At 36.6% G+C, this 21,346-nt stretch overlaps 1 protein-coding gene across 3 annotated transcripts in view; it reads left to right on the forward strand.

Moving 5' to 3' along the window:
- LOC150105228 (serine/threonine-protein kinase/endoribonuclease IRE1-like) overlaps positions 1-21,346 on the forward strand; it is a 543,187-nt gene that overhangs the window by 436,033 nt on the left and 85,808 nt on the right. For all 3 annotated transcript variants that reach the window (XM_090396205.1, XM_090396206.1, XM_090396207.1), the window contains one exon: positions 3,973-4,088. In XM_090396205.1, coding sequence (XP_090252331.1) covers positions 3,973-4,088 — 116 coding nt within the window. The remainder of the gene's footprint in view (positions 1-3,972; positions 4,089-21,346) is intronic.

A 21,346-nucleotide genomic window follows, 5' to 3' on the forward strand; every position in this document is an offset into this window, starting at 1 on the left:
CTTTTCTCCAAATTTTCCCAAAATATTTTTGTATGTCTCACAATCATTTCCTACTCTGCTATTTAGATCCCCAACAAGGACCAACTTTTCCCTTTTCATTGTGTCAGTTGCTTTTTCTAAAGCATCAAAAAATTCCTCCACTTCTACCTTAGTAGAACCTTCTGTGGGACCATAGGCACAAATAAGTCTCATTGTCCAGTTCCCCATTCTCATATTTGCCCACATTACTCTACTTGACACTGACTGGCCATTCAAGAAGATTAGCCTCATATTTTGTGTTGAATACTATGGCTACCCCTTCTTTTCCTTGATTGTCATTGCCTGAATATAACATTTTGTATTTATTGCTCAGACAGATCTCACCAGTTTTGGTCTTTTTTGTTTCAGTCACCCCTATTATGTCGATCTGGTACTTATCTAATTCCTCAACTAGCTCCATTTCTTTGCCATTCAGGCCTCTTACGTTGATAGTACCGATCTTTAACTCTGGTGATGTTGAGTTGGGGTTTGTTTTCAGATTTGTTCCAGTAGCTGACTTTTCGCTGTTCGCCCTGGTTCCCTGGCAAAAACAACAGGGTCCTTGTTTAACCGGGCGACACCCCAGCCGGCATGAAATTTTGTCATGTTGTACCATCATTTTTTATTTTGGTTTAACCAATAAGAATACAATTTGGTCAGCTAAATCCCAAATTGCCATCCCATCTTCGTTCGTTCAGTATCAATGTAGATACCCAACAGGGTGCACCACGAGAAGGTGAGGATTGGACATTAGGTCACAATCCCTGGTCGGTTCTCCGCATTCCTTTAAAGGCTATGTGGAGGTCTCCTCTCAGTTATACAGCTTTGACACTTAAGCACCCCTCTTAATACACTTTGAAGTTTTAATTTCAACTTTGACACTAACAAGAAATGGTATCAACCAGTGTCTGCACCACATTTGACTCTCACATCAAGCATGGATCTTACAAATTTACTATTTATAGCAGCATGATCAATTTGGTTTCTTGTATTGCCATCTGGCAAGGTCCAAGTCAATTTACATATTTCTTTGTGCTTAAATTTACTTCATCCTATGACAAAGTTGTTCATTCACAAAAGAATACAAACATCATACCATTTTTATTTTGTCTCCTCAAAACCTAAAGAGTTTTCTTCTACACATTACCTTTTACCCACTATTGCATTATGATAGCCAATGAGTATTATCATATCGAGTTTTGAATTTATTACCTTTTGGAGTTGTTCATAAAAGCAATTTATTCTTCATCTGCATCATTAGCAGGTGTGTAAACCTACACAACAGAAAGTTTGATAAATTTAGAGTAGAACCTTGCTTTTATAATGCTCTAATTTACTGGTTTCCCTTCCATCAAGCTTTTGGTTACTTTTGGATTCAATATTAGCACATCTCCTTTTTCATGTTTCTCCTCTGATCTGGAGTACAATATTCTCTTGTTGTCTCTAGTTATAAGTCTACCAAAACCAGCCCATTTGAGTTTGCTGATACCTAAAATATCTAACTTGCAATTGTTCATTTCATTTGTTACCTGTCTAGTTTTTCCTACCTGGTACACTGTTCTGACATTCCATTATCTAATTGTAAAAATTTTTTGTGGTTCATAAGTGACACTTTCAACATCAAGGGTTCGGAAAGGCGATTCAGAATCGCCTTTCAGAACCATGCCACATCAATTCTGATTGGTGTGTCATATATATGTTATCCACATCAGACCAGGCTAGATAACCGTCTTCTGGGGTCTCGCAAGTCACGTCAGTCACCAGGAGCATTTGTTCATCCAGATTTGAAGTTTCTGTAATCAAATAATTTTTTACAGGGAGGGGGTGATTAGCCCTTAGCCCAATCCCTGAAGGGGCCTGGCTATATCCCCAGGGACTAGGTCTTCATTTAGCTCCTCTTACAATACGCAAGAGCACAGTTGGGTTATTCTACTACTTGCCCCAACATGGGGATCATTGTCAGTATCATATTAAAAATTGGAATATTAGGAAAGAACTTGCTATTGTTAGCATTCAGCAATGTCTTAGCAGAGGTAATCACAGGTAGTATGGTCACTTAAACAGAATGGGAGAAGAAAGATCAGTAAAACGAGTGGTGTTTTTTTTGTTTGTTTTTTTAAGGCAGGAAAAAGACACAGAGGAAGACCATGATGTACGGGAGTGGGGGATGAAAAGTTGATAAACACCTAGACCAAAAATGACATTAAAGCAACTGATATAAACATAAGAAAGAACATATCTTAAACCCCCCTCCCCCCCCATGTTTCATCAAATTCTAATAATTTGTTCTTTTTCTTTTAGGATATATAAGAAGACGTCAGAGTTTTGAAGAAATTCAAAGACACGGAGGTGCAGGCTGTCATAAAGTTTTTTGTGCTGTGATAAAAGTCCGCAACTCAGATTGACCAAACTTTGTCTGAGACTTTAGGGGACTTTGCCCCAGCATTTCCAACAGTTGACAGATAGGTGGCCAAATTTAAAACTGAGCATCCTTAGACAACAGATGCTCCCAGGTCAGGAAGACCTTCCACAGCGATCACACCTGAAAACATCGATGCAGTACATGCCATGATCCTTCATGATAGATGAATACCAGCCGAAAATATTGCAAAGACTCTGGGCTATCCAGGGAACGAGTTGGGGTCATTTTCACCATCTGGACATGCAGAAGCTCTCAGCTAAGCGGGTCCTCAAATGTTTGAATACTGACCAAAAGAGAGAACATGCACTGTCATCTCAAAGAATTTTGGGTCATTTTTGAGAAATGAAGTGTAGTTTTTTTTGGCTTGTATTGTGACTGTTCATGAAATATGGCCTCATTACTATGATCCAGATGACCAGTCAGTGGAGTGGAGGCACATATGTTCTCCACAGCCAAAGAAGTTCTGAATTCAAAAGTCAGCAGGGAAGGTTCTTGCCATTGTCTTTTGAGATATAGGTGGTGTTATCCTTACCAAGTACCTCAAAAAAAGTTTAAACTGTTATAGCAACAGCAGTTCATTCAACCACTCTAAAGGAATGAAGGTGGTATTGAAAGAAACTGAGCAGAGGCATATTACTTTTGCAGGATAATGCACCTGTCTACAATCTGACCCAACCTAACCTGACAGACAATACACAACTTGGGCTCTCGGTATCTGCCTCACCCACCCTATTCACCTGGTCCCATCTGACTGTTTCTTATTCCCATGTTTAAAGAAACACTTGAAAGGAACAAAATTTACCACAGATGATGAAGTCATATCTACAGCTGAGGACTAGTTTGTCCAACAAGGGAAGGATTTTTTTCTCAGAGGATTGCAAATGATGCAGCAGCGTTGTAACAAGTGTATAGCACTTTGTGGGGAACATGTAGAATAATGTGTAAGTCACATGGTTCTACCTGAATTCCTTCATGGTGATTATTACAACTTTTCAGCACACCCTTGTATTTGGATTGATACAGTAAAAACACCTTAGAAGACAGAAATATAGAATCTGATAATGTCAGTCTTGATAGATAATAGATTAATTTGGAGGAAATTGCTGGTAGGAAGTTAGTAATGATGTAACTTTTTCATATAGCACTATCATAATATCCTGTAATCCCCCCCCCCCAAGGGTGTATATCAGGAATTTCATGATGATTATGGTAAATTAGCCAGTGTCAGAAGGGCATGAGCTTTGTTACTCTTCTTACATACTAGACAAGCCAAGTTGTAAACATAAACATTATGATTCAGCATAGAATGGAGAGGATTCAGTAACAATATCATTACCAAAAAAAAAAAAAAAAGCTAAGTTTCTTTAACATAACAGGCCACTGTACATATATGAAATTTATATTAGATTATTGATTATATTTCATTCATCCTTTCAGCAGAATGAGTCTATTCAAAATATTGTATGTTTCTATTAATTTCTTTTATTTTTGGACAATTTCAAATACAGTAAAATGTTTGTTTCTTCTTTTAGCATATAGTCTGATAGAACAGATGATCAAAGCTGATCCAGTGGAACGACCAACAGTTAATGCTGTAGTTAAACACCCAATGTTTTGGTCAAAGGAAAAACAACTGCAGTTTTTTCAGGTAAGTATGTGTGATTGAAATATATATTTGTAAAACTTACTTTGAAAATGATTAACAGGAAAACAAATTTATCATCGTTCAATTAGGTCTACCTATCATATATTAGATGTCTAGTTGAAAGAGAAGATAAAGAAATCAACCTCATTCATAAAGACTCTCAGCACTTCGTTGAAAAACTAAAAAGTATCATTATATCCAATACAGGTATACTTGCAAGTCTAGACGTACTGTCTTTATTCACGAACGTATCGGTTGAAGAAGTAATTAAGATCATAAAAGATCTCTTTCCAAACGACATTACGCAGCTTTTCTGCTGTTGCCTAAAATCAAACTATTCTAAAGTAAACAATTTATTGTATCAACAACTGGAAGGCTTGGCCATGGGCAGTCCCCCTGTCACCATCTGTTCATGGAAAAATTAGAAAATGACATCCTATCAAAAATAACTCTGAAACCATCAGTCTGGTGGAGATATGTAGATGATGTGTTCATCGTTTGGAAAGACACAGAAAATGCCTTACACGAGTTCCTTCAAAAAATAAATTCATCATCATCATCATTAATTTCATGTCATGTACCCTCAAGGGGTGTACAGGATATGATAGTACTACATGAAAAATTTACATCATTACTAACTTTCTATCTACAATTTTCCTCCAAATTAGTCTGTTACTTGTCATTATCAGATCTTATATTTCTATCGTCTAAGGCACTTTGTACCGTATCAACCCACCTATACCTTGGTCTTCCTCTGGGTCGTTTTCCTGCCAACCTGGTAGAGAACACTTGTTTTGCTAATCTTTCCTCGCCCATTCTGTTTAAGTGACCATACCACCTGAGATTAGCTCTGCTAACACATTCCTGGGTGCTGGCAATGTCAAGTTCTTTCCTAATATCCTCATTTTTAATATGATATTGCCATTGATGCCATCTGTTCACGCTTATAATCTTTCTCAGGACTCTCATATCTGTGGTCTCTAGTCTTTGGTCAAGTGTTTTACTTCTGACCCAGCTCTCAGATCCATAAGTTAAAACTGGTTTGAACACTGTCTTGTATAATTAGTGTTCCGACTAATTTCTCTCTTATTCCATATGAATTTATTCAGTTGACTTCCTACCATACCAGCTTTGTTGATTCTTTTTGTCTATTTTTATATTTAATTTACCATCTTCACTAAAAATCGTGCCTAGGTACCTGAAATGTTTTACTTGTTCCACAGGTTCTTCATTCACAACACAGTTGATATTTTCAGTGATTCTGCCTATTTTCATTGTCTTTGTCTTTTTATTGCTGACCTTCATACCATATCTATTACAACGGTTATTCAATTTAGTCAGAGAATCTTGCAGACTTGTAGCGGATTTATTTAGAAGTATAACATCGTCCGCATGAAGCAAAGAGCTGACATTAACATCTCCAATTTCGATATCATGTTTAATATCACTTTCCTTCATGATGTGATCCATATAAATAATGAATAACAGTGGGGATAATGTACATCCTTGTCTCACACCAGATTTAACATTTAACCATCTTCCTGTACTTCCTTCAATTTTAATTGCTGACTTACAACTCAAATAAAGACTAAGTATTGCTTGCTATAATGCCCCATTGATACCCTATAATTGTAGCATATTGAATAGCTTCTCTCTTGGTACCTTGTCATTTGCCTTTTCCAAATCGACAAAACTTAAATACAGATCTTTGTTATATTCCCATGATTTCTCCACTATTTGCCGTAAAGTGAAGATCTGATCCTGACAGCCTCTATTTGACCTGCATCTAGCTTGTTCTTCACCAAGCTTTTCTTCCACAATTCTTCTCAACCGTTTCTCAAGTATACTTGCATATATCTTACCAAGAACACTCAGTAGGGATATACCTCTGTAATTCTCATGTTCAGTTTTATTTCCCTTTTTATATATGGGTACTATGAGAGCTCTATTCCAATTATCGGGAATTCATCCCTCTGTCCAGGCTTTCTGAACTATGCAGTGCAGCCACTGTAATACCACCATACTTCAGCATTTCTGGTCGAATATCATCTACTCCTGCTGCCTTTCCACATTTCAAGCTTTTGATGGCTTCAAGTATGGATATGTATTCCTGACTGCATGCCTGTTCAGTCTGCTTGTTTCATTTAGCATATTTTCAAAGTAATTACTCCATACTTCAAAGATATCTTTTTCTCCCGTTTTCATGTCACCTTTATCATCTCATTCCTTTTACAGCACTCTTTCCTCAATTTCTAAGCTTCTTCAACAACCTCCAGAATATTTTGCCACCTTCTTGACATTTATTTTCTATGTTCTTGCCAAAGTCCTCTCACGGCTTTTGTTTAGCTTTCTTACATTTGTCTCTGTATTCTCTAAGAGCAAAAGCTGACTTATTTGCTAGGAACTTTTGATATGCTTTCTTCTTTTCCTTCACTCCCTCTTTAACTTCCTGTGTCTACCATGGAGTTCAGATTTTTCTATTCTTGCAGGCAACTTCACCACATGCCTCCCTAGCTGAATCAATCAGGGTTTTCTTCAAGGTTTGGTTCCTGTTCTCAAACTCTTTCATTTTTTCTTCAATAATCTTTTTGTATTTTAGTCTACAGTTCACATCTGAGAGATGCTCAACTTTTATTCGCTTTAAAACTTTCTTACATGTTATTCTTTTCAATATGAAATTCAATTTTATCCTGCACAAGATTAAATAGTGATCACTGCCAATTTCAAATCCTCTGTAAACTCTGGTGTCCTGCACCAGGGAGAAAACGTTACTATCAACAATAACATAGTCAATGAGACTTTTATTATTCCTTGCCTCTTCTCTCCATGTGAATTTGTGCACATTTTTATGTTGGAACATGGTTTTAATAATAACCAGTTCATGTCCTGAGCAGAAATCCAACAGATATTTGCCATTATTATTAGCTTTGGTCTTTTCTCCAAATTTTCCCAAAATATTTTTGTATGTCTCACAATCATTTCCTACTCTGCTATTTAGATCTCCACCAAGGGCCAGCTTTTTCTTTTTCATTGTGTCGGTTGCTTTTTCTAAAGCCTCAAAAAATTCCTCCACTTCTACCTTTGTAGAACCTTCTGTGGGACCATAGGCACAAATAAGTCTCATTGTCCAGTACCCCATTCTCATATTTGCCCACATTACTCTACTTGAGACTGCCTGCCATTCAAGATTTCCTTGTATTTTGTGTTGAATACTATGGCTACTCCTTCTTTTCCTTGATTGAATTTGCCTGAATATGACATTTTGTATTTATTGCTCAGAAAAATCTCACCGGTTTTTGTCTTTTTTGTTTTCGTCCCTATTTTGTCAATCTGGTACTTATCTAATTCCTCAGCTAGCTCCATTTCTTTGCCATTCAGGCTTCTTATGGTGTTAGTACCGATCTTTAACTCTGGTGATGTCTAGTTGGTCGGTGTTTTCAGATTTGTTCCAGTAGCTGACTTTTCGCTATTTGCCCTGGTTCCCTGGCAAAAACAACGGGGGCCTTGTTTAACCGGGCGACGCCCCAGCCGGCATGAAATTTTGTCATGTTGTACCATAATTTTGTATTTTGGTTTAAGCAATAAGAATACAATTTGATCGGCTAAATCCCAAATTGCCATCCCATCCTCGTTCGTTCAGTATCCAGGTAGATACCCAACAGGGTGCACCAGAAGAAGGTGAGGATTGCACATTAGGTCAGAAGCCTCGGTCAGTTCTCTGCATTCCTTTAAAGGCTATGTGGAGGTCTCCTCTGTTATACAGCTTTGACCATTCCACCAAAAAATTAAGTTCACATTAGAAAATAACCATCAATTACCTTTTTTATACGTATTAGTAAAAAAACAAGATAATGGACAAATCAAGCTCACAATCTACTGTAAACCTGCAGACACTAGATGTTATCTTCATTTTAAATCTACTCATCATGATGCACAAAAACTTAGCATCATTCATATGCTCAAAAACAGAACAATAACTATCATCACAGAAGAAAAAGATTTACTTGATGAGCTCTCACTCATATCAAAAACTCTATCCAAAAATTGGTATCCACAAGATATAATTCAAAAGATTCCCTATAGAAACAGCCCACAGCAACAACCTCAAGTGACACAGTACACATTGTCATACCTTATGCAGGCTCAGTCTCCGACAAAATAATAAAAGTCATGAAGTCTTTCAACATCAGGGTTGCCTTTAAATCTATTTTAACTACATGGCACATGTTAAGATCTCCTAAGGACAGCTTCGCTTTCTACAAATACGCAGGAATACAACATCCCATGTTCCTGTGAACTGAACTATGTAGGCCAAACATCACAAAGCCTAGAAATTCGAAAAAAAGAACATAATGAACATATCAATTTCGAACGATTCCATTGATTGGGACAACAGCTCCATGCTGTACATTGAAGAAGATTTCAAATGTAGAAACTTTAAAGAAGCTGCAGTGGTACACCATACAGGAGACAATCTCAATAGAAATCAAGGCATGATATTGAAAGACATTTGGAAAAGCTTAATTAATTCACTATGTTTATCAGAAATTCACATAATTTCGTGTAATTCAGTGAATTACGCGTAAAAGTATAAAGCGCAGTCTACTAACAATGATTAATTCTCCATGTTTTATGCTCTTAATGTCACGCGTCCTCTTTTCAATTTTTTAAACTGATTTTAAGGTCGTTACTGCATTCTTCTGTTGTAGTATTTAATGTTAATGTAACCATTCTCATCCTGAAGAAGCCAGACAGACCCAAGCTGGCGAAAATGGTTGACGATTGTATACATATATTTATATAAAAAATCATGGTTGAATAAAATCCAAAGAAAATGTCCCATATATAGTAGTTTAATTAGATAATTTATGTTTTTTAATAGTAATCTCCAAGATGAATGACCTTTTAAACATGCTGTATTTTGAAAACTTGTTGCATGCTAGGTGTGCTACAATATATTTTAATCAGTAGTAGTTACTTCAGGTTACCCAGAAGAGAAAGATTCATTTATCTTTTCTTAAGAATTTTTTCTGGATAAATCATAAGGGTTGTTATAATGTAAGGGTTCAGATATGAAGATTATATTCATCTCTATACTTCACTATTATATCATTTTTTGCAAATTTGAAAACAAACCCCAACTCAACATCACCAGAGTTAAAGATCGGTACTATCAACGTAAGAAGCCTGAATGGCAAAGAAATGGAGCTAGCTGAGGAATTAGATAAGTACCAGATCGACATAATAGGGGTGACTGAAACAAAAAAGACCAAAACTGGTGAGATCTTTCTGAGCAATAAATACAAAATGTTATATTCAGGCAATGACAATCAAGGAAAAGAAGGAGTAGCCATAGTATTCAACACAAAATACGAGGCTAATCTTCTTGAATGGCAGTCAGTCTCAAGTAGAGTAATGTGGGCAAATATGAGAATGGGGAACTGGACAATGAGACTTATTTGTGCCTATGGTCCCACAGAAGGTTCTACTAAGGTAGAAGTGGAGGAATTTTTTGAGGCTTTAGAAAAAGCAACTGACACAATGAAAAAGGAAAAGTTGATCATTGTTGGGGATCTAAATAGTAGAGTAGGAAATGATTGTGAGACATACAAAAATATTTTGGGAAAATTTGGAGAAAAGAGCAAAGCTAATAATAATGGCAAATATCTGTTGGATTTCTGCTCAGGACATGGACTGGTTATTACTAACACCATGTTCCAACATAAAAATGTGCACAAATTCACATGGAGAGAAGAGGCTAGGAATAAGAAAAGTCTCATTGACTATGTTATTGTTGATAGTGATGTTTTCTCCCTGGTGCAGGACACCAGCGTGTACAGAGGATTTGAAATTGGAAGTGATCACTATTTAGTCTTGAGCAGGATAAAATTGAATTTCATATTGAAAAGAATAACATGTAAGAAAGTTTTAAAGCGAATAAAAGTTGAGCAGCTCTCAGATGTGAACTGTAGACTAAAATACAGAAATATTATTGAAAAGAAAATGAAAGAGTTTGAGAACAGGAATCAAACCTTGGAGATTCAGTGGCAAACTCTGAAGGAAACATTGATTGATTCTGCCAGAGAGGCATGTGGTAAGGTTGTGTGCAAGGATAGAAAAATCAGAACTCCCTGGTGGACACAGGAAGTTAAAGAGGCAGTGAAGGAAAAGAAGAAAGCATATCAAAAGTTCCTGGCAAATAAGTCAGCTTTTACTCTTACAGAATACAGAGACAAATGTAAGAAAGCTAAACAGTGTGTAAAACTAGCTAAACAAAAGTCATGGGAGGACTTTGGCAAGAATATAGAAAATAAATATCAAGAAGGTGGCAAAATATTCTGGAGGTTGTTGAAGAAGCTTAGGAATGGAGGAAAGAGTGCCGTAAAAGGAATTAGAGATGATAAAGGTGTAATGAAAACAGGAGAAAAAGATATCCTTGAAGTATGGAGTAATTACTTTGAAAAACTGCTAAATGAAACAAGTAGTGATGACAGCACAGTGATAAAAAACACTGACCAGGCATGCAGTGAGGAATACATATCCATACTTGAAGTAGAAAAAGCCATCAAAGGCTTGAAATGTGGAAAGGCAGCAGGAGTAGATGATATTCGACCAGAAATGCTGAAGTATGGTGGTATAAGAGTCTTACAGTGGCTGCACTGCATAGTTCAGAAAGCCTGGACAGAGGGACAAATTCCCGATGATTGGAGTAGAGCTCTCATAGTACCCATATATAAAAAGGGAAATAAAACTGAATGTGAGAATTACAGAGGTATTTCCCTACTGAGTGTTCCTGGCAAGATCTATGCAAGTATACTTGAGAAACGGTTGAGAAGAATTGTGGAAGAAAAGCTTGGTGAAGAACAAGCTGGATTCAGGCCAAATAGAGGCTGTCAGGATCAGATCTTCACTTTACGACAAATAGTCGAGAAAGCATGGGAATATAACAAAGATCTATATTTAAGTTTTGTCGATTTGGAAAAGGCATATGACAAGGTGCCAAGAGAGAAGCTATTCAATATTCTGCAGTTATATGGTGTCAATGGGGCATTATATCAAGCAATACTTAGTCTTTATTTGAGTTGTGAGTCAGCAGTTAGAATTGAAGGAAGTACAGGAAGATAGTTTAATGTTAAATCTGGTGTGAGACAAGGATGTACATTATCCCCTCTGTTATTCATTATCTATATGGATCACATTATGAAGGAATGTGGTATTAAACCTGATATCAAAATTGGAGATGTTAATGTTAGCTCTTTGCTTTATGCGGATGATGTTATACTTCTAAATAAATCCGCTACAAGTCTGCAAGATTCTCTGACTAAATTGAATAGCTGTTGTAATAGATATGGTATGAAGGTCAGCAATAAAAAGACAAAGATAATGAAAATAGGCAGAATCATTGAAAATGTCAACTGTGTTGTGAATAGAGAACCTGTGGAACAAGTAAAACATTTCAGCTACTTAGGCACAATTTTTACTAAAGATGGTAAACTAAATATAGAAATAGACAACATAATCAGCAAAGCTGGTATCGTGGGAAGTCAATTGAATAAATTCATATGGAATAAGAAAGAAATTAGTCGGAACACTAAATTAGCTGTATACAAGACTGTGTTCAAACCAATTTTAACCTATGGATCTGAGAGCTGGGTCAGAAGTAAAACACTTGACCAAAGACTAGAGACCGCAGATATGAGAGTCCTGAGAAGGATTGGAGGCGTGAACAATGGCATCAATGGCAATATCATATTAAAAATGAGGATATTAGGAAAGAACTTGACATTGTCAGCATCCAGGAATGCGTTAGCAGAGCTAATCTCAGATGGTATGGTCACTTAAATAGAATGGGAGAGGAAAGATTAGCAAAACAAGTGTTCTCTGCCAGGTTGGCAGGAAAACGACCCAGAGGAAGACCAAGATATAGGTGGATTGATACGGTACAAAGTGTCTTAGACGATAGAAATATAAGATCTGATAATGTTGGATTCTTGACAAGTAACAGACTGATTTGGAGGAAAATTGTAGATAGGAAGTTAGTAATGATGTAATTTTTTCATATAGTACTGTCATATCCTGTACACCCCTTGAGGGTACATGGCAGGAATTTGATGATGATGATGATCATTTTTTGCAGATGTTCTGTTACAAATCTGTTTTAAGTTCTGTGAAATGTAAACAAATATCTTTACTAAAGGTGGCAATATAATTGATGGAGTTGGAAGGAGGAAATTTTGAGTAATGATAGCCAGTGTATTTAAATAAAGGACACTCCTAAACAAAAACAGGCTATAATAGCCGTAATTATTATAACCATAAATAAAGTTTGCTAAATTAAACAAGAAGTGATAGAACAGTTGCAGAAAATATTCAAGAGTAACGCAATTAGGAGTACATAATCAATACCTGAAGTAGAAAAAAACTTCAAAAGCATGAAATGTAAAGTAGATGATATTCAACAAGAAATGCTTAAATATGGAGGTATAGAAGGTTTAATAAGTGGCTGCACTGAATAATTCAGATGATTGGGATAGAGCTCTCATACTATCCATCCATAAAAAGGGGAATAAAACTGAATGAGAGAATTACAGAGGAATATCCCTAATGAGTGTTCCAGATAGGATTTAAATAAGCATACTTGAAAAGAGGCTAAGAAAAACTGTGGAAGAAAAACTTGAGAGCAAGCTAAATTGGCCAAATAGACTTTTACTTTAAGACAAATAAGAAATAAATCCTGGGAATATAACAAGGATCTGTATTTTAAATTTTATAGATCTGGAAAAGACATAATGACAAGGTGCCAAGAGAAAACATGCTCAAAACTACAATCATGTTGTGCGAATGGAACATTATATTGATCAATACATAGTCTATATTTGAGTAAGTCAGCAATTAGAATTGAAGAAAGTACAGGAAGAAATGGTTTGATATAAAAGCAGGTGAGACAACAGTGCATTGATACACAACATGCACTGTTGTGCATCAGTGACTCATAGAAGCATACTCTCTGATTGAAGTTCACCAAAGGTTCTGACATCATCGAGCATTCCCATTGTTGAAGGATATCTCTAGTTGGAGAAAATGCCAACTAGATCTTTTAGGATTTAGATGACCTTTATTGCCTAATAAAATTATTAATAATAATAATAATAATTGCATTTCTTTGCATGGAGGGTGGTTGAACCATGAAATGCATTGCCTGAGAGAGTGGTTAGAGCAAGAACGGTCAAGGAGTGGTATGATAGACTTTGTGTTTCCTAAGAAGGACCTCCCACAATGAGTCTCTTTACTCCATGGAGGCCTGAATAATAATAATAATAATAATAAAATACCACCACCTTGCATATTGGGGGAGGGGGAAGTGGCTCTTGCCATGTTTGGTTCTCAGGCCAGAGTTTTCACTTTCTCCTCACTTTCCTCTCCCAATCTTTCACCATGCTATTCCAACATGCATTGTGAGTGATATCCCTCAATTGCATGCCAAACATACTGTAAGGATTCAGAACTTTCCACATCTTTGAGGGTTCAATAGTAAGGCATTTCTGCAGGCTAGCTGGCAAATAGTGTATGAGACAAAACCATTAGGAGGCATCCAGATCATCTGGTGCAAAATCTTGCGTCCATCATTCTGCTAGATCATCATTCTTTGTGGGTAATCTAATGTAAATGTATTTTTGCTTCTGTTTATAAACAGGTGTTATACCTAGCACTATATATTTGGTGTTTCAATATTGCAAAATGTTTGCAAAGGGAAGAAGTTAATGTATTTCAATTAGAGAATCAAATAGACACAACAGAAATTAAGTGTGAAAAGCTTGGCTAATTTTGTTCTTGAAACTAAAAGTATATGTGTTCCTCATCAATCATTAAGTATTTTGAGTTAATGGAAGCTCTCTATAACAGCAACAAATCTCCTTGCACCTAGCAAGAAAATTGCTATCTTCAGGTATGCTTTACTGTAAGCATATTCAGTTTCTCTTTAAAGCAGGAATTCCAAAATATTAGTACTCTCTTTCATAAGCTTCAACTATCCAGTGAATAAACAGTATACAACTATTTTGGAACATTACTGTACTTTTACTTGACTGTTTGAATTCCAAAATATTAATACTTTATTTCATAAGCTTCAACTATCCAGTAAGTAAACAGAACACAGCTATTTTGGAATTTTACTGTGCTTTTACTTGACAGTTTTCAGTTTCATAAACATAGTGAATGGCTTTATCTCCAATCTTCAATCACAAAAAAGTTCAATACTTACATTGACTTCTCAATAGGAAATTGAATCCACAGAAAACAACCACTCATTCCATATCTTTATTGTCTTTATTTCTTAAGGGAATTGATTACAACTCTCCCTTTCCTTTCTCATATATCTTTTTTTTTTTTTAACATATCTGTCTCCCTACTTAATCTTTCTCTTGTGTCCATCAGCTGCTTGCTTTATAACATAGCATAACATATGCTCTATTCTCCATAACTTGCAACTGCATGAATGATATCACAAAGACCATTTCGATAATGGCAGGTGGGATACATTTGTCAATTCAATCAAGATGACACTTCTTTTTCCACTTGATGTCTGTTTTGTGTATTCAACAGAAAAAATACCTACAGATATTTTAATTCTAACAGTGCAGGAAAGTATGTATATCTTGCTGAGTCCTCTTATTGCTGTTAAATGAAGAACTGTTTCCATCAATGACTTTAACCATGAGGAAAAGTTAGACTTATCAGCCTCACTGGTCATCTGTTAATCTTAAAATTGCAAACACTGCTGTTGTATTCTTCTTATAACAGAATATTGTTTTGACAAACAATATCTTATCAATATAACAATAGCTGCACACATTTCATTCTAATTTTAATTAACTCAACTAACAATAAAATCTTCCATAAACAAAATCATGTAAAAATGTTTAAGTGAAAGGGACACTGCTGGGGCTATGTTATCTTATGAAGACTAGATGTTCACTCTATAGGCAATATGTCTAAGAGTACCTTCTTCCATTGCATGTTCCCTTCTCTTTTGCCTTTGAAATACGAGGGTTTCCGAAACATAAATTAACACTTTTTTTTCTCAATAATGCTGAAAGGGAATGAGATGAAACATGGTGGACAGATAGACCCATTAATAACGTTCAAAAAGATGGTCATTGCAGTGTGGCACTACTGTTGCCTTGCAGATAAGATGGTGGCTACCATGCAGGTGTGGTCCAAAACAGGTTGTTCATGAATTTATTCATTTTTTTCAAGCAAAAGGGGATTCACCATGAACTGGTCGCTGTGTATGCCAAAAAGTTGATGTTAAAGAAGCAGGTGTGTTTTTGGTTCTTGAAAATGGCAATTGTCAGAGGAGGACAAGGTAACACGCATGAGAATGTGTCTGGAGAATCTGTTGCAATATAGTGACAAAGGCGAGGATTTTCTTGCTTGCCTGATCACAGGAGATGAAAGGTGGGTTCATCACTTTAACCCAGAGAGTAAACAAGATTGCATGACCTGGAAACATCTACAATTTCCTGTGCACAAAAAATTCAAACTGTTCACACTGTTCTGAGAAGTCATGGTTCTGTTGGTGGACTTCTTGCCAAAAGGAAGAACAATCAATGCAAATCTTTACTGTGCAATGTTGGACAAACTGAAAGAAAGCCAACATTTGATGCAAATGACTAGGACTACTGACAAGCAGCATGATTTTGGTGCATGACAATGCTACTCCACACACACGCACTGCACACACCACTCATGTGTGGTTCTGGTGTAATTGTGGAGAAATTGCCACTTATCCCCATACAGCCCGGGCTTAGCACAGTCAGACTTCCATTTGTTTGGTCCTCCCAAGAAACACCTTTCTAAAAGGCATTTCACTACTGATGAGGGAGTCATCAGCCGGTGTGATGTTGGTTACTAGGCATGGGCACAGACTTCTTCAGTGCTGATATCGATAAACTGGTATATCATTGGTATTCAAGTGCATCAGTAAATTTGGAAACTTGGTGGAGAAGTAGTGCCTGTTCACTTATTTATTTGATGTATAATTTAACTTCCTATTATTAAACATCCTCGAGAAAAAAAAGTGTTATGTTACTTTTCAGAAACCCCTCATACTAGCATGAGAGTAAACCTAAATAAATATAGTGTCACTCTGGTTAAATGAAAAACAAACTTCAAAAATCTTGCAAAAAAAAATCTACTATATCCACTTCATCAACATTTGTGGTATAAACACCAACCTAAATGATGTGTATCATCACCCCTACAGACATTAAAACCTGATGTTCTGTTTATGACTGAACTCCAAATCTCTGCCTCAACAACCAATGCCATCTTAACTGTCCAAATTGCACCCTGAATGATCTGCCATAAAGGGTAGTATTTGTGCATTCCATTTACCAGGGGGGTGCTTAATCTTCCCTTTTTTGACCTTCTATGGCTTAAGATTTCACTGTTTTATGTCTAATCTGCTGTCTCTACTATTCATCCTGTTAGTTTGATCCCTTTAACTTCTTGAAGCTTAATCTCATACAATCCAAGTTCTCTAACAACAAAGCCCTTGGTGACTTTAATGTTCACAATTCTAACTGGTTTCCACTTTCTATTTCCATTTGCCAAGTTGGAAGAGAAGCAGAAGTATTTGCTCTATGCAGTAACTTAAATCCTTCCAGTTATACTATTGACTTCTCCTCTTAGTTATCTAGATCACAATCTCATCCAAGTTTCATTTCTGGTAAAACACCCTTCCCACCTACATCCAAGCCATGATTTTCCAAAAGGTGTGACAGGACAGGCCAAGGAAAAGAAAGCAGCCTATCTTAAGTGGCTTGAGACAAAAAAATCTAGCTTCATTCATAGTCTACAGTGAAGCCTTCAACTTATAAAACTGCTATTAAAGGGCTAAGAGTGACTTTGATAGCACTAAATGTAGAAAACTTGTGACCTTTGCCAGCGGACTTGAGCTTTGCATTCCCATGCAAAAGCTGTTGGGCTCAACTTTTGTCCATCTGTTCTTCCACCTCTTCCTCATCCACATGATAGAGTTGCAACATCATCTAAAAATAAGGCTGACTTTTCAGCATAATTCTCATCGAACTCCTGACTAGATCAACACAAATCACCTCACTCTTTACCTGGAATAGTGTATCACATGCTTCCCATTGCAGAAAGACATCAGAAGAATCTTGAACATGGATACCAAAAATGCTTCTGGTCCTAATGGTATTCCACTAATCTTTTTTTTTCCTGAACTAATGTCTGTTCTTTATCATCTATACACTCTTATACTCAGCTGGCATCCACTCCATAGCATGGAAATAAGCCAATATATAGCTCATTCTTAAAAAAGGTAATAAGCATCTACCATCGAACTGTTGATCTGACGATCTGACCTCAGTGTCCAAATTAATGAAGAAGGTCATCAACAGTCACTGTTCTTGACACTTGAGAACCATCAACTAATCAGTGACTGCCAATATGGATTTCACCAATCAAGATCTAGTCCACATCACTCACCTCTGAACACATAACAGTCAGGAAATATGATGTCAGGAAAGACATCATATTGAAGTCTTGCCTGAATTGGATTTCCTGTTTAGTTTCAGGTCATTCTCTGTGTTATGGGGGAATGTGTTCTCTTTTCAGGTTTTCCATCTTGATACTGATGTCTCTTGCAGCTCTGTTATTTCACCCATCCTCCTCATATACACTCTCACCAACTTCAAACTCTGCTTAGAGTTTTGATAATTATCCTCCACAAAAGATAAATCTTGCAGTGCTCAAACATATCAAACTTCAAGAACATCTATAATAAATGCAATAAATACTGATCTTCATACCATCCTGCAAAGGAGCAATCATAACTGTCATCTGCATTGCTTCCAAAACACAATTTAGTGTCTATTTTCTCACAAAACGATAACCTTAGTTTTACTTACTTTTGATAATGCTCAGCTTAATAGTCAAGACCGTATTTCCCTTCTCAGACTGACTTTCTCCTAGTCTTAACTTTCATAATCACAGCACTTCTGTAGCATTCTTAGCTTCCAAAAATTGGGCATCCTCTTTCACTCAAAATGTTACTTTTCATTTGTCCAGTTATTTACTCTATAAAAAAAATTACATTCACCCAACCTTGGAGTTAGAGAGATCTTAGGCTCACCAATTGTGGCATTGCACCTAAGACCTCTCTAAAAATTCTGTTTAGAAGAGATCAGTTCAATTTATTGATAATCCCTCTCACGTAGACTCTTGCCAGCCACTGTCTCTCTCAAAGATCATTTCCACATTGTGTCTTTTCTGTACGTATTTCTAGGTACTGTTCAGCAGAATTACCATCTGTTATGCCTCTCCCACACATTTCTGCCAAACCTGTAGGAGCATGTATAACAGCTGGCCAACATCATTTTACAATTGAACTGCTGATTTACTGAACCTGCTGCTCCCAGTTGTCTTTTATTTCATCTGCCTTGTGAAATATTCTCCATCAAAACACTCCCTTGTAGGCCTTAAGGCCTACAAAGGAAGTGATATATACAGTGGATTCTGGTTAATTGGGACACATCGGGACGAGCACTTTTCCCAATTATGGGAAATTATATGGAAAAAGCTAAAATATCACAAAAAAGTTAAAAAATGTTTAAAAATCTAGACTGCAACTGAGCAAAATCAGCACAGGTATCTAATTCAGACAAAGGACAGCCTTCGTTGCCTTCTTGCATAAAGTAGCATTGTAATTCAGCAATAAATTTCCTGGATTCCTGATTAGTTGATTGTTCATGTTCTGGTGTGTCATCCTTTTACTTTCCTTGTCTTCCAAGGTCTTTAGGTGTTTTGTTGCAGTTTGTTCAACAATTACATCCTCACAATCTTCATTTTCATTGTAACATTGAAGGCTATTGTCATTGCATAAAAACTCTTTATAGTTTTTGACATGTTGCAGTTCAAAATGATTTCATTTTGATTATCTGTCGTATCTGACATTTCCTAGTCTGAATTCTTAAAACCACAATGAGCAAAGCAGCTTTGAATTGTTTTGCTACTTATTTCTCACCAACTGTCTGCTGTTCTACTCTTTCTTCCACGTTTTGGAGTGCTGACATATCAGTTTCACAGCTTCGTTTGTACAAGGCATTGATAAATTCAAAACTTGATTGTGTTCCAAGCCTATGCTTGGGACAGGAGAATGGAGAATGCTCTGTGATTACTAGACCGTATCATCATCAAGGAATTGCATCTAGATCATTTCGAACATCACCTATTCCTAGTTTTTATGTCAAGGCAAATCAAATGAATCACTTTGACATCAACAGCTGTCTCTGTTATGTACAACGAAAATAAAAACCCTGCCAGACAAGACCACCCTACATGGGCAACTATTTTTCGTCCATGATGGAAGACTCTTTACAAACTTGAATGACTGTAATAAAATCCTTTGGTTTGAAGTAAAAGCTCTTCCCTAGATATTGCAGTTGACAACATACCGGCGACACCACTAAACACAGTTCCACTGTGGCAGTCATGCAATACCTTCATGTAGTTTCTCTTTCAACAAGTTACTAAAATTTTACACCCTTCCTATGTCTACTAGTAGATCTTTGAAGCTCATATAATTGAATACTGATTTTGTGCCTGCCTACATGGACAGTTCAAAATTTGGATCTTATACCATCTTTCCAGACAGCTTTCAGATATCTTTCCAGATAGACTTTGTGTTTCTTAGGAGGGTCCTCCCAGAATGAGTCTTGATGGACTGTGTTTCCTAGGAAGGACCTCCTGCGATGAGGCTTTTGACTCCATGGAGGCCTGAATAATAATAATAATCCTTCTGTTGGATTCCAAGTCACAAGCCATGTTGGGATAAAGGGAAACAAGACTGCAGATTACTGCAGCTTTTCTCAAACATCCACCATCTGCCTGTCTCGTATACTAACTACTTGCATAGTATCAGGTACAAACTTCTATCCCAATGACAGTCGTGAAATAGAGACACTAATAATGAGCTCTACTAAATTGAGCCTGAAATTAAGTTAACACATTCTAGTCTGTGCAGGATTTGAACAGAGGAAGTTGCACTTGCTCAGCTCCACATAGGCCAGAGTCATCTTACCCACTCCTTTCTTCTGAGGGGTGATAACAGACCTGTGTGAGAGTTCTGCAATGTTGGACTCACTATTTGTCATATTTTAGTTGACTGTCCTCATTTGTCACAGTTGTAATTTTAGCCATATTCATAATCTGTCTGAGCCCTATATGCTCAGACAGATTTTATCAGATTCCACAATGTTTCTTTTGTTTTTAAATTTTTAAAAACAATATCTTTTATGTATATTTATTGTATATTTTATGTATATTGTTTTTTTATTTATGTTTTATGAACTGTTTACACTATTTTTAAAATTTCTTATTGATAATTTTACAACTAATTTTTATCCGTTTTATATACTTGTTTTTGTACACCTTTCTTTTTAGAAAGGTATTTATATACATTTTGATCTACACTGCTTAGAAAGAAGTCAAGGGATAAGTTGAGAAATATGATCCTCCCAAGTCAGTGCAACTTGGTTCAGGTTTAATGGCTGTGAGAAGGGAACTGACACTTTCAAAGAAGCATTGTGATACGATGCCATGTTGCTGGCCTATTTGTTCAGCAAATTGTTGACAAATTGCACCATCCTGGGTCAACAGTCAGTAATTCCATACTAAGATGAAAGCACAGAGACTCAACTGGAAGTGCTACTCACAGTGGATCATCCACTACACTCTCTGAATGTGACCATAGGGTGCTACGATGGATAATATGCACACACCATTCATTGGCCGACACATTGAATGCAGAGTTCAAGTCATCAAGTGAAGTATGAATCTGCACAAAAACATCCACAACCAAGACTCATAACATGGGTTTTCATGGTAGGACTGCAATATGCAAACCCCACATTATCCAAACCAACGTGCAGTGTCATCTTCAGTGGTGCAAAGAATGTGTAGTGGGATGTTGAAACTCGGTGTTATATCTTAGATGTCTGTGTGACTGGCTTATTGTTATATCTCTATCTGTCTTTACTCTTTCGCTCACAGTTAACATAAATTTTTGTATCACTTAATATCAGATATTCGTTTGCCGACGAATTTGTATTAATTAAAGACTGCGCCAGCCGGCAACTAAATTCTGATATATCATCCAAGAATACTTAAAGGAAATGTAGGGATCAAGAAGTAAGCAGTCGTGGTCCCAATTCTTCTGTCGCTAATGGTTTCTCCTT

The sequence above is a fragment of the Typopeltis vanoorti genome, chromosome 7 (assembly GCF_054136105.1).
Source record: "Typopeltis vanoorti isolate ZY-2024b chromosome 7, IOZ_Tvanoo_1.0, whole genome shotgun sequence".
Lineage (NCBI taxonomy): Eukaryota > Metazoa > Arthropoda > Arachnida > Uropygi > Thelyphonidae > Typopeltis > Typopeltis vanoorti.